The sequence below is a fragment of the Phyllostomus discolor genome, chromosome 10 (genome assembly GCF_004126475.2).
Source record: "Phyllostomus discolor isolate MPI-MPIP mPhyDis1 chromosome 10, mPhyDis1.pri.v3, whole genome shotgun sequence".
Lineage (NCBI taxonomy): Eukaryota > Metazoa > Chordata > Mammalia > Chiroptera > Phyllostomidae > Phyllostomus > Phyllostomus discolor.
The window spans coordinates 945,040-958,508 of NC_040912.2; the positions used below are offsets into that span (position 1 = coordinate 945,040).

The 13,469-nt window shown below is 68.0% G+C and overlaps 1 protein-coding gene across 1 annotated transcript in view; it reads left to right on the forward strand.

Moving 5' to 3' along the window:
- The window catches only part of ABCA13 (ATP binding cassette subfamily A member 13), a 75,273-nt gene that overhangs the window by 35,796 nt on the left and 26,008 nt on the right, over window positions 1-13,469 (forward strand). Inside the window, 12 exon segments of the mRNA XM_036010419.1 lie at window positions 719-891; window positions 3,393-3,511; window positions 4,315-4,481; window positions 5,194-5,273; window positions 5,904-6,022; window positions 6,611-6,805; window positions 7,445-7,609; window positions 8,441-8,618; window positions 10,150-10,199; window positions 10,201-10,290; window positions 12,542-12,655; window positions 12,818-12,908. Coding sequence (XP_035866312.1) covers window positions 719-891; window positions 3,393-3,511; window positions 4,315-4,481; window positions 5,194-5,273; window positions 5,904-6,022; window positions 6,611-6,805; window positions 7,445-7,609; window positions 8,441-8,618; window positions 10,150-10,199; window positions 10,201-10,290; window positions 12,542-12,655; window positions 12,818-12,908 — 1,541 coding nt within the window.

A 13,469-nucleotide genomic window follows, 5' to 3' on the forward strand; every position in this document is an offset into this window, starting at 1 on the left:
TCATATTTGGAATTGGTAAAATTCCAAAAATTTAAAGCTAAGAGTCACATTCTGTTTTTCCCCCGATGTGCTTTTCACCCCCCTGAGCTCGCTGGAGAGAAGGCGGGAGGGGGTGCAGGGGCCCGTAGGGTGCTGTTTCAGTCAGGGCCCGGCCCAGAGGTAGGACCGGGACGAGGGGCTGGCTCCACAGTTTGGGGGCCGGCTAGGCAAGCCCCGCGTCAGTGGGACGCGGTCAGACCGGGGCACTCGCGGGCAGTTCCCCGTCCCACTCAGGACAAGGTGTCCTGAGCGAGGGGCAAGGCCGCCTGGGCGGCTGTGCGGGGGCTGGGCGGTGGGCCCAGGGCGACTGTGGCCCCACTGGGGTGCAGCCGTTGGAGCCCATAGCGCGCCAGAACGTGCTCTCCCAGACGGTCACTGGAGGACGGCCCTGCACACGACCCTGTCGTCCTCCCGGCCAGGGAGGGCTGGAGGGCGGGCGTGTGTCTGTCTGCGCTCTGAACCACGGTGCGGGGGTGACTGGTCTCCGCTGGCGTGGTTCCGGGCCCAACGCCGTGTCTCCCTGCTGAGCACGGGCCTGCGCGCTCACCGTCCAGAGCACTCACTTCTGTGTGCACGTGTGCACGCCGCACCCTCGGGCTGGAGGGGTGCTCGGGTGCGCGGCAGGGGCCCCCGGCTCTGGAGGCGCGAGCCCCCACGCGTGCAGTGGGTGGTCTCGCAGGAGCCGGGAACAGCACCCATGCCTGCAGGTCTCCCGGGTGACCTCGCCCTTCTCTCCCCTCAGTGCTGTTGGACTGTGTGAGGACCCCCAGCCGCCTGTGCAGCCCCCTGCGGCCGCGGCCGCCCTGCGGAGGGTGAAGATGCTGGTCCTGCGTGCGCTCCTCAGGCTCGCAGGTGGGCTGCTCCTGCAGGCGGGCTGCTCGTGCCGGGCTGCAGGGCGCGCTCCGCCCTGGTGTCCCTGCGCCTCCTCTCCCGGCCCGCGTGGGCTTGCGGTCGGAGATGCTGCAGGGCTCTGTGCGCCCAGGGCCCCGCAGCGCCCTTCCCAGCTCCCGGAGAGCTGTTCTCAAGTGAAAACGGAGTGTGTGGGGCGGGTGGGCTTCGTTCCCACCCGCCCGCTCCCCTCCTCCCTGCACAGAAGCCTCCTCACACCTGAGCACGGGCTTCTCTCTCCGGTGAAGCCACGGGAGCCGGGAGCGAGGGTGGCTGGAGGCAGCGGACGCCGTGGGTGTGAGTGAAGCCCTGCGTGTCATGTGGGTTTTGTTTGTGAAGAAAGTCTGCCTCCGGTCAGGGGTGCTGGCGCGCTGGCAGTGCCGGGAGGCAGAGCACCAGCACCCAGGCCGGCAGCACGCCCCCGCGTGGAGGCGTCTGCGGGCAGCAGGCCCTCCCACCCTTCTGCTCGCTGGACACTCCGAGCCGGTGGCGGAGGCGTGGCCATTCCCACCCTCCAAGTCAGCTGACGTGACGGCGTTCAAAGGGATGAAGCGCTCATTAGCACCCGCGTCTATCTTTGTTTGCCATTCTGTGCTGCGGCTGCTAAATTAATAGAGTCTACTTGAAATTGCATTAGTAACAGGAAATCAATTCTGAATTTTTATGTTTCATTTTAAGAAAACTCAAGAATGTCACCCTCAAGCCTGACGGAGAAACAGCCTGTCACTCCGCTCTCCTTATTGAACTGTCCCTTTGTTCTGTGGACTGGAGGGTGTTGGCACTGGGCCTGGGAAGGGCTCAGGCGCCAGCCCAGGGGGTTTGGGGGGGACTGGGCCACGGCGACCGTGGGAGAGCCGGGCGTGCAGCTCGGGGCCCACAGACCCGGGGGCCAGCGGCTCAGTGTGTTGGCCTTCTCGTTTCCCAGACGGGCGAACTGCGGCCCAGAGAGTGGACCGAGGTGCCTGGCCTCGCTGCAGTCCCGGGGCCTGCGGTCCCAGGGGCCAGCAGGAGCAGAGGGGCAGGCCCAGAGTGTGGTGGGGCTGGACTGCCCTAGCAGGGCGTCCGATGTGTCCCCAAGCCAAGCGGAGGGACAGTGGCAGGTGAGCCAGGTCAGGTAGACGGGTCTGCAGAGGCGAGGAGGGACGCGGGGAAGGGCCGGTACATGGAGGGCAGAGGCTGGGGGCTCCAGCTGCTCTGCCCGGAGAGCGGCGGCGTTGACAGTGGCCGCAGGACGGTGTCAGGGGCGGGCCCCGTCTCCCGAGGGCCCAGCCCTTCCCCCGTAACCACGACGTCCGAGACCCGGCCTCGCGGTCCCCGTAGGTGCGGGCTCCTGTCGGCGCTGCCGCTTCTTCCCCGGCAGGGGGCCGCCGCCCTGGGACACATGCTATGTCACTCGCCCCGGTGGCGTTTTCCTAAGAGATTAACTAAGTTTGGCTCAACCGGGAGCTCAGCTTTCGAAGTGCGAGGGGCAGCGAGATTGACGAGAAGACCCGGGGCGTGTTTCAGGCGCTGCACGCGTGCGGAGTTGCGTCGGCTTCGCAGAGTGCCCTTGAGAAACGCGGTGTTTCAGGTGCTGTAGGAGGCAGGCCTGAGTTTTCTCTCTGGTCGGAAAAATGGAGGGTTTTGTCACTCACAAAACCCAGGGAGTCTCCCGTACCGAACCGGAGAGTGTTTGCCAAGCCCCGAGCGGGCACAGAGCCGCGTCCAGGCTCTCGCAGTGACCTGGGACGGGGAGCGTGCACAGCCCTTCCCCGCCCGGCCCAGCACATGCGTGCCGCAGTGTCCACGTGGCTGGGGACGCAGGCGCCTGAGGCTGGGCCCTGGCAGGCAGGTTGGAGGTGAGGCGGCTGCAGGGCAGGAGGCACAGGGGCAGCAGGGAGATAGGAGGACATGGGAGGAGGCAGCTGCCGGGGGCTGTGGTTGGCCCCCTAACGGCCATCTGCCCTCAGGGAGAGCCAGGCTCAGAGAGGAAGGCTTCGGAGGTCCAGGGGGGTGGGGGTGGGAGGGGGTGGGGGCTGGGGAGAGGGATGGGGCCGTGAGGGGGCACTGTCCCTGGGACCCAAGAGGCAGGCCGGGTGGGAGCCCTCCTCTCGCCCTGTGGGTCAGCACCCGCCTCCGCTCAGGGCCAGGATGGAAGCGGGACGGCGCGGGGCAGGCCCAGGTGCGGGGTGGGGGGGGGGATGGTGGTGGTGGGAGGCACCCGAGGTGCAGAAGGGGGAATGTTTGGGGACGTGCTGGGGGGAAACGAGCCCCTGCACATGCAGGGGGGCCCAGGGGAAAGGAGGGGTGGGCTGCAGTCGGGACGCACAGGCCCGGGCGCGGCGTTCTCCTCGCGTCCGAAGGCTCATTGGGTGACTCAGGGAGTGTCTGCGGATCCCTGTCACTCTGCACCTGCCCGAACGACACTCGCAGCTGGCTGAGGAGCGAGTGGTCGCTGACCCCCCGTCTGCCCACTTCCTCCGCAGAGCACCCCTCCGAGGCCGAGGACCTGCTGTGCGCAGCCTGGGCCCGCGGGCCAGGCTGGGGGCGGCGGCTGGCCGCAGCTGCTCTGCAGGTGGCCGCGGTGCTGCGCGACCTCTACCAGGTAGGCGTCTCTCCCGTGCTGACGGGGCTGCGCCAGCCCGGCCTGGGGACGCGGGCGGTCAGGGCTGCAGAACGAGGGGCACCCTCCCCTCTCGGGTTCTCCCCGGGGTACGCCGGGGGCTGCCGGACCCCCGGGACGGGCTGCACAGTTTTCAGGAAGTTTGCCAGCTGGCTGTCACGCAGCGACTTCGTTCCAGTCAAGCCCTGTAACCGTGTGAGTGAGTGGTGCTCGAAAGGTGGCCCAGGCTCCGGACTCGCAGCCCCTCGTCCCTTCAGCCAGCTTCCCGCCGGGCTCCCCCCCGCGCCGGCTCTCGCCCGCTGGGCGTGCACAGCGCCGTGGTGCGTGCTGCTGCGCGCCCTTCCCAGGCCTGTGCTCAGGGGCTCGGTGCGGCAGGAGCAAGGCCACGGGGGCAGCACTCACGCCAGGGACACCTTGTGCAAAGAAGACGCCTGGGCCCGGAGAGCCGCAGGCCCAGGGCCGCGCTCAGTCTCCCAGGCTCTGCGTGCGCCGGGCTTTCCCACGGTCGGCAGGGACTCCCCTCGGAGGGAGGGAGGGCCTCGGCCGACCGGACGGCCACGAGGCAGGTCGCTTCCAACTCCTCACTCTCTGCTCGAGGCCGTGGAGAGTCACCGTGCAGAGCCGCACGAGGACCAGAAGCCGCTCTCACAGCTGGCAGACGCCTGGCCAGGCCCCGCACTCGGGAAGGAGCTGGTTGGAGCTCGTGGCTGGACCTCCAGGCACGCTGCCCCGGGGAGCAGCAGCCGGGAGCCTCCTTCCGACCGCAGCCCTGCGGTGTCTTCCAGGAGCTGGAGGAGGGGTGGTCCTCGCCCCACGAGGTGCTCAGCTGCGAGGGTCTCAGCAGGAACCTCTCCCGCGCCTGGGAGCTCTTCAGGAGCCGCTTGCAGCACGCCAGCGCCGAGGGCGGTGCATGCGCGCCCGCGCCGGACTGGGCCCCGCAGCGCCTGCTCAGGTGCGTCCGGGCCGCCGCTCCCAGGTCTCCCTCAGGGCGGGCTGGCTCGCGCCCTTCACGGACACGCGCAGACGGCCGTGTGCGTTGCCCCTTCAACACGCGTGTGGATGCACACGGTTTCCGAGCCGCGCCTGCGTGCGGCAGGACCTCACGTTTCGGCTGTGAGGTGTGCGAGCGGCGTCAGCCCTGAGGCTCGTGGGCCACGGGGCCTCAGATCAGGGTGTTGGGACCGAGACCATGCGGCCGTGTGCAGTGCGTCTGGGCTCACACAGGATCGTTCAGTCGCTGCCTCGTGCGGGGCTGAGTCTGTCCCTGTTCCCCAAGTATGAGCCCCCCCGGGGGCAGGGACGTCGGGCACTCGGTGCTGTGCCGGTGGCCTGCTCGCCGGAGCTCTGACTTCCTGGGGTCCGAGTCCTCGGACGCCCGTGGTCTGCCCAGTCCACTCCGTCCGCACCTGCGGGCAGCTGCTCGTGATGCCCCTCCTTCCCTGGACTCCTCCGCCCGGCGGGCCCCGAGGGGCAGAGCTGGGGGCCGTGGTGTCCGGGGGTGCACACACATGGCACCGGGGACACGGTGCCAGGCTGCCCGAGGGGCCTTGTGAGACGCCACCTGGTGGCCTCGCACGCCCCTGGGCGCCAGGCAGGGCCACTCACCCGCACGGTGTCTGCCGTTCCGCCCTGTGGAGACGTGTTTCATTTTTGTGCCGTTCTAGGCTGGCCCGAAGACTCGGGGAGACTCTGTTCTCTGGGACGCCGATTATGGCGCTTCTGGGCAACTTCACGGTGACCCCGGGTGAGTGTGTGCTTCCTCCTCCACAGTCGTGTGATTAAAGATGAAATTCAGTTCCTCCTGCAGAAACACGGCCACGAGGAAACCTGTGCAGGCAAAGCCGGGCCGTCCAGGTCGATGACGATGTAGAGTGCGGCCCTCCTGACGCACGGGGGGTCAGCAGGCCAGCCCTGAGGCCGGGCACCACAGCCGGGGGAGGGGAGGGGCCTCCGGTGGTGTGGCCGCCCCTGACCCGGTCTCCGGCCCGGCGCCCGGGCCCTCCAGGCCTGGCGGCCTCGACGGGCTGCGTCTGAAGGCTGCTGCAAGTCCTTCCCCGGCCCTCCTCCGGGGTGAGAAGGGACTCAAATAGATGCAGGGGGAGGTGGGGGCCTGGCGGCCCATGGTCGCTGCTCCCGGGGCAGACTGCTTCCTGGAGCAGACGCTAGACACACAGGCGTGAGCAGGGGGCAGCCACACCCCGGAGAGGGGCGTCGCTGCCCCCAGGGTGCGCGGTGGAGCTCCTGCCTGGGGCAGGTCCCTGAGACCGGAGCTCGAGTCTGCAGGAAGTGGTCCCTGCGGGTGACCGCGGAAGCCTGCTTCTGCAGCAGCAGCCCGGGCAGGGGCTGTCTCATCGTGTCCCTTGCCGTCTTCCAGGCGTGAAGGTGAGAGAGCTGATGAGGAACGCCACCGAGGCCGCCGAGGCACTTCGAGCCGTCCCCCTGTCGGAGGGGACCGTCAGCAGTGTTCTGGAGGCGCAGGTTCCCCACTCACAGGTCGGGGGTGGTGACAGCGCCCCGTGAGCTCTGCCGCTCTCTAGGCTCCCGGTCCCCGAGGGCCTCCCTTGGCAGCCGCGCCCGGCAGGGTGAACGTGTGCGGGAAGCTCGCGGTGCTTGTCCTGTCGCTCGTGGCTTGTCACGTCACCAAGGTTGTTCACCGACAGCACGCCCACCCGGGGGCGCAGCTCCGCCCCACGACGGGCGCAGGGACACGGGCGAACCCCAGTGGGCCTGGGCGTCCCCGGCCCCTCCTCGGGCTCCGGGCGCCCTCCCTCCCAAACAGTGGCAGGGAGCTCGGTGGGGGGGGGGGTGGGGGGGGGGTGGGTGGGGTGGTCTGGCTCCAGTTTGGAAACGGAGGGGGACGGACGGTCTCACTCGGGCGAGAGTGAGGACGGGGCAAGGGCTGAGACTCAGCAGGGAGCAGAGACAGGGTCGCTCCTCCCGGGGGCTGCCCTGGGGGAGGGGGGTGCCGGGAGGCCCTTGGCGTTCTGGGGGACTGGCGTCGGGGCTCCTCGGGGTGTTGGGGAGTCGGGGAGTCGGGCCTCAGTGCCCCGTTGTGTCTGTCTGACCCTCCTGCTCGGGCAGGTCCTGCCGGGCGCCCTGGCGGCGGCTCTGTCCGGGAGGTGCGACGAGGACGTGCTGCGTCTCCTGCTGGCCTTCCCGGAGGGCGGGCGGTCCGCGCCGGCCGCGAGGGAGCTGTGCAGCCTGCCCGGGGCCGCCGCCTGCTCCCTGCTGGTGTCCGTGGGCCGGCACCTGGACCTGCGCCGCCTCGTCTACAAGGTGCGGGGCGACGGCTGGGGGCGCCCCGGGGGGGCGTCTGTCGGGGCCTCGTTCCCAGTGCGGAGGCGAGTAGACGGCAGCGAGGGCTGCAGGGCCCTCGGCCACCCTCGAGGTGCGCCGAGGCGCCCGGGGTCTGGCACCGCCGGCCCTTCCGGTCCCCGTGGCCGCAGGAACAACCGCAGCGGGCAGGGAGACGCCGCCTGTGGGGGCTCGTTCTCCAGAGCAGCCGCAGACAATAAGTGACCCCAGGGGGCGGGGGGCGGGGTGAGGGTGTCAGAGCGCACTGACGTCTGAGGTTAAGACCCCCCCCCCCGCCCTTTCGCACGGCGAGGGAACCTCCCAGGCCTCAGTGTCCTCAGCCCAGAGCCCGCACAGTGAGCCCTGTCCCCAAGCCCGCGGGCCCGTCGGGACCCCGGGAAGCGGCAGGGCTGACCTGCCTCACTCTCGGGGATTGTCCTGCCCTGGTCCTCTCCCGAGACGTCCCCTTCGGGGCCGCGGAGACGCGGGACGGCGCTCTGAAACGATCTCAGCCGCAGCACCAGGCACACGGGCTCCGGGTGACACGCTGTCCCCGCTCAGAGGGGGTGCGTGAGCGCTAGCCCCGTGGCCCGGGTCACTCCGTGGTGTTTTTCCTTCCAGATGCTGATACCGGCGGGAGCCAACCGCGTGCTCGGCTCCCTGCTGGGCGTCGTCTCCCGGCTCAGCCGCCTGCTCCCCAGAGCCAGCCGCGTCCTGGAGCGCCTCCCCGAGTTCCTCCGCACGTCGGGGATCTCAGCCTTGCTGGACGTGTCCGGCTTCCACCAGGTGGCCTGTGCTCTGGGCCTCGGGACACAGCCCCGTGTGCCGGGCCCGGTCCCTCCCCCCGCACTTCTCCTCCGACACCCGCCTGCTGCCCAGAGGAGACAGCAGCAGGCCGGGGCGGGAGCGCCTCGTAAGGGCTTGGAGGCAACGGCACACAGAGAGCAAGGTCTGGCGGGTCCTGAGCGCCGGCGAGGGAGGTCTGTGGGCCCGCTCGCCCCCACGGGGCAGGTCCCGCGTGGTCGGGGAGGCCGGAGGCCCCTGGACCCATTGTCAGCACTGGCGAGATTCCAGGGGCCGCCACACTTAATTCAGAGAGTAAACTGCCTTCAGAAACCTCAGAACACTTATTGGCACACAGGTGATTGGCTTACGAATTGCAGCCCGTTTCTGCGGAGACACACACACTGGAGTGGGGTCGGTGGCGGGACACTCTGGGGGTCGGGAACCGGCGGGGAGGGGAGGGGGTGGGAGCCTGCGGACTCGGGGTGCGGATGTGGCGGACAGTGGCGCCCTCGGGCTGCCTCGGGGGCGGGGGCTCCGTGTGCCCGTCCGCGAGGGGCGGTTTGGGGAGGCGCCCGGGGTCCGGGCGGTTCGGCAGCAGGACACGCAGACCGTGTCCTGGACGGTGCAGGACTGCCGTCCGAGTCAGTGTCCGTCCACGGGTCAGCGACTCGCCGCCAGGACAAAGCTTCGCTGGCGTGGGGTGACGCCTGCCTGCTCTCCGGGCAGCGGGGCCGGCGGGGACAGTGGGGCCCGAGCGTGTCTTCCGTGGGAGGGGGCACCGTGCTCCGGGAGTCCCTGGGGCACTGAAGCGTGTCTCCCGCACGTGCCCAGGCGCCCCCCGGGGAGCAGGCCCGGCGCTCCGCCCTCGGCTCCTTCCAGGAGGTGACGAAGACGGTCTGCAAGGAGGAGGCGTCCTTCCTGGGCGGCGCGCACCTGCCCCTGCACTTGCCCAGAGTGGACGGGCCCCTGGGCGGGGACGAGCAGAAGTTCCACCTTCCCGGGGACGCCGGTAAGCGGCCAGCCAGCCATGCCCTCCAGAGCGACGTGCACGCCGGTCTCGCGCTCTGCTCTGCTCTGCTCGGGGGGGGGGGGGGGCTCTGGGCGGGAGGGGCCGGGGGCTCCTGCCGGACCCTCTGCCCCGTGTCCCGTGTGTCCGTGGGGTTTGCAGTCTCAGGTACGTGACATTCGACGCCAGCGTTAGTTCCCATGGGCAACACAGCGGGAGACGCTTGTGTGACTTGGGAGGTGGTCTCCCCCCGCCCTTACGGGGTGGTCCCCCCCCCCCGCCCCGGCCCTGTGAGCCTCTTGTCCCTCCGGCAACGAAGGTGCGGCGTTGGGGCTGCTCAGCGGAGTGTTGACAGGCCGGACTCGGCACGGACTCGGCACGGCGCTGAAGAGAGCAGCGCCCCGCTCGGTGGGACTCGCCCCCGGCGCGCACGGCTGGTCCGGCGCCTGCCAGTCGACGGGCACGACACACCGCGTGAACCAGGCGAGAGGCGCACGGGCCACCCACAGACGCAGAGAGGGCGACTGACAAAACGCAGCACCCGCGGGCGACGGAGGCTCTCGGCTGAGGGGCCTTCCTGGGGACGCCGGGAAACACCGGCGAGGGCGAGCCCCGGAATTCACGCTCTAAGACTCATCGTGGAGCCGTGCTCTTGGTTCACATTTTACGGGATCGTCTCTATCGCTCTTACAGTACCTTTTGAACAAAAGAACGCGTCTTTCTTCTGAAACGGTGACTTTGGACGGCGAAGTGAGTACTGGAAGTGCTCGCAGCAGCTCTCCTCAGGCCCTGGGCGCTGGGAGTCAGGACTTTAGAGCCAGGGTAATCTCTCCGCCCTGAACGTTCTCTGCGGGGACCGCGGACCAGCGCCGGGAAGCTCCCACTGCCCCCCTTCAGACCCCGGACTGCCGGGCCATGCGTCTCTGGGGCGACGGAGGCTCTGCCCTCACGAGGCCTCCGTGGGTGGAGTCAAGTCCACTCCCACCGCGCGGCGGCCAGGGCGGGAGCCGCCGTGGGGGGTGGGGGATCTGGGTGGACGCGAGGCGGTCGGTGCATCAAAGCAGGAAGTTCGCAGCTCTGGGCGCAGCGAAGACCGTGCAGGGGCCACCGATGGTAGAGCCAAGACTGGGTTGAAAAGCCCTCGTTCCGGGCCCAGAGCCGTGTGGCTGCGCGGAGTGTCTCCTGGAGTGAAGGCCAGGGCGTCCCCTTTCTACCGCAGCGTTCGCCTTCTGGGCCCGGCCGCTGCTCAGCGCTGTCACAGCCGCGCAGTGGGAACCGGGCAGTGGGAACCTCGCAGGCCACGCTCCCCCTCCCTCCCGAGGGTGGGCGCGCACACGGGGTCCTGAAGCCTCTCAGGAGACAGCGCCCCGAGTGCGGCGTCAGGGAAGCAGCACTGCCGCGTGGCCTGCCCCAGTGAGAGCCGGGTCGGCCGCTCGCCGAGGGGGGGTGCACAGATTTGGGGGTGAGGGTCCCCGCTGCTCTCGGGGCTCCCTGTGTCTCCAATGACACCTTTTTCCCCTCTGACACTGCTCAGCCCCGTTCTGCCTGGAGCTCTACCAGGAGATCCTGCGGTCCCCAGACGGCAGCCCTGGTGTGGTCCTTCCTGAAACCCCTGCTGCTCGGGCGCATCCTGTACGCCCCGGACACCCCGGAGGTCAGCAGGGTCATCCGGAAGGTAGGCTCCGGCGAGCGAGCGAGGGCGTGGCGGCCGAGAGGCCCACGTGGCAGGGGCGGGTCTTCTAACGCAGTCCCCGCGATCGTCCCGTCGGCTGGCCCCCTGCGGGGTCCCACAGGCTGAGTCCAGTCTGCTGTGGCCTGTGTCCCTGTCCCTGCCCTTGGCGCCCGGGCTCGCAAGGCCCGCCTCCCTGAGGTGGACGTCCTGGCGGCGGGGTGGGCTTCGAGCAGCCGCCCTGTGAGGACGGAGACAGGCAGGGAGGGCCGGCAGTGGGCAGGTGCAGGAGAGCTGGGGGCGCAGGCGCTGGGTGCGCCTGGGGGCTGAGGGGGAGCCTCTGCTGAGACCCGTGACGCCCGGTGTGCATCGGCGGGTGTCTCCCGGTCGTGCCGAGGCCTCTGGCGCGTTAGTTAGGTGTCAGTGTTTTCAGCAGCTTGAATATTTAAGTTGCTGTTAGATGCTGTGACTTAGATGCGGCCTCACGCTTGAGCAACCTTAAGTAATTTGGAAGGAGGCTCCGTAGAGGTGTGTGCGTGCGTCTGATCGGGGTGGGCGTGTGCCGTCTCTCCCGCTCACCTGTCCTTCGCAGCTGGCGTGCCCGGTCCCTGCGTCCGCTGGCCTCAGGAGGCAGTGCCCGCGCTCCGTCTGCGTGCTCGGGGGACGCCGCGGTGGTTAGTTTCCACTTCTTAGTTTCATAACAAACGCATGGAGTCTGAATGCTGGTTACATTCAGTATCTTCTATAGCTGATATCTTTATTATTATAATTTCCCATATAACCATTTCTGAATGTCCTTAAATTGGAGATTTTCATGATAATACCTAAAATGTTTTAACTTGTTTATTTTAAAAGTGCTTACACAAGTGTTTTGCTAAGAATTTCTCATCTCACAATAAACACCTAAATCATGTACATGTTTGGGGGTTTTATTAGCAGTTGCTCTGTGCCCGAGCCCGTCGTTGGTTTCAGGGGTGCTTCCCGGGCCCGAGGAGAGGGAGGGTGAGTGCGCACGGGACAGACCAGGGCTCCCCCCCTCGTCAAGGGGCAGTGACTGGCTGTGTGTGAACACGCTTACAAACGCAGAAAACATACCGTACACACAGGTCGGGGCACAGGTTTACAGTTGCAGCTACGTGAACCAGAATCTCTTGGTGTGTTGTCATTTACTAGCTGTGCTGTTTTGCACACGAACAGCTGCAAGCCTGCTTTTGCCTCACCGTGAAGGAGGTGTGCGTGTTCTGTGTCTGTAGCCTCACCGTGAAGGAGGTGTGCGTGTTCTGTGTCTGTAGCCTCGCCGTGAAGGAGGTGTGCGTGTTCTGTGCCTGTAGCCTCGCCGTGAAGGAGGTGTGCGTGTTCTGTGTCTGTAGCCTCACCGTGAAGGAGGTGTGCGTGTTCTGTGCCTGTAGCCTCACCGTGAAGGAGGTGTGCGTGTTCTGTGTCTGTAGCCTCACCGTGAAGGAGGTGTGCGTGTTCTGTGTCTGTAGAAAAGAAGACGGACGTGTTGACCGACCTGACTGGCTGTACTACAGACGCAGGACCGGGGCGGGGGGCGGGGGCAGGGGCGCGGGGCCCACAGCTCGGTGCCCAGCGGGAGCGTGGCCCTTAGGGTGGCGGCCGCCTCCCCCCCACCGACTGGGGGTGACCGGCACCATTATCGGGGCTCCCGGGGGCCCCAGCCCTGCTCACCCTCCTCTCTTTGGCACTGACATAACGCTGCAACGGGAGCGTTGTGGGTGTGACCGCACGTCTCACCTGCTTCCCGAGGACAGCGCTCTGTCTTGAGAGGGAGGCGTGGGCACTGTGCTGGGGGTCGGGGCCTGTGTCCGTGGCGCCGAAGGCTGTGCCAGCCCCTGGTGCCTGGGCTCCGCTCTCCGCCCCACAAACGTCGTTTGAGTCAGCAAGTGTGTGTCGGGGGCGTCCGTGTGGACAATGAGGGGAATGCTGGGGACACCGTGAGGACACCGAGGGGAATGGGGGCGTCAGGACGGGGAGGAAGGGGGCTCTGTAGCGGACAGGGGTGGCACCTGATGGGAGGAGCGGGGACGAGAGGTCTCAGGGCCGCACACAGCTGGGCTGGGAGGGCATCGGCACAGGCCACCTGGCCCGGGGAGTGTGGGCCGGCCTGCAGGCGGCCGCGGCAGACCACTCTGCCCCTCTGGCCGAGCCCTCCCACGGGGGTCTCCGTGCCGCGGCCGCGGCGCTGCGGGCGCTCCTCGCTGGCACACCAATGTGACCGGCGGGCCTCGTTCTGCAGGCTAATCACACCTTCCTGTTTGTGGACAAGCTGCGGACCGCATCAGAAGCGCTGCTGAAGGCGTCCGGCGTTTTCCAGAGCGGCGGGGACAGCCAGCTGCTCGGCCAGCTGCAGGTGGGCAGTGGCCCCGCGGTGTCCGTGGGCCGGGACTCGCGGTGGTGTTCCCGCGGCTCTGTTCGGGCGACTCACGCGCACACGAGGGAACCACGGGCGCACCGGGCAGGGCTGCCGCGGGGCCGGGGTGCCGCTGTCCCCCAGCTGCCCGGTCTCCCGCAGGAGGCCCTGAGGAACAGATTCGTGAGACACTTCGTGGGCACCCAGCTGGGCATCGACGTGGACCAGCTGACGGAAAGGCTCCAGACGTACGGTGAGTGAGCGTGGGTGGGTGCTCCCATGTGTGTGTGAGCGTGCCAGTGTGGGTGTGTGGGTCTGTAAGGGTGTGTGCGTGCTTGGGCATGCAAGTGTGAGTGTGCCTACACACGTGTGAGTGTAAGAGTCTGTGTGTATGGGTGTGTGGGTGCATGTGTGTGACTGGGTGTGTGTACTTGTGTGTACAAGTGTGAGCGTGTAAGAGTGAGTGTGCCTGTGTGTCTACACATGTGTGAGTGTAAGAGTCAGTGTGTGTGGGTGTGTGCACGTGTGTGGGTGTGGGTGTGTAAGAGTAAAATGCGGGTGTAAGTGGGTGGCTCGCCCCTTGGCTACCAGGTGTCTGGGGACGCTGACGAGCCACGTCCTGTGCCCCGTGTGGTCCCGCCTCGCCCTCTGCAGGCGACAGGCCCCCGCCTCCCCCCGCCCCTCCCCCGCACTGGTGCCCCCACCCGGGCCTCTGACTGGCCGACTGTGGCCCGACGGGGAAAGAAGGCGGTCGGAAAGGAAGGCTCCCAGTCTGAACGCAGGACGTGCCAGGTGTGGAGTCACTTCACAAAGG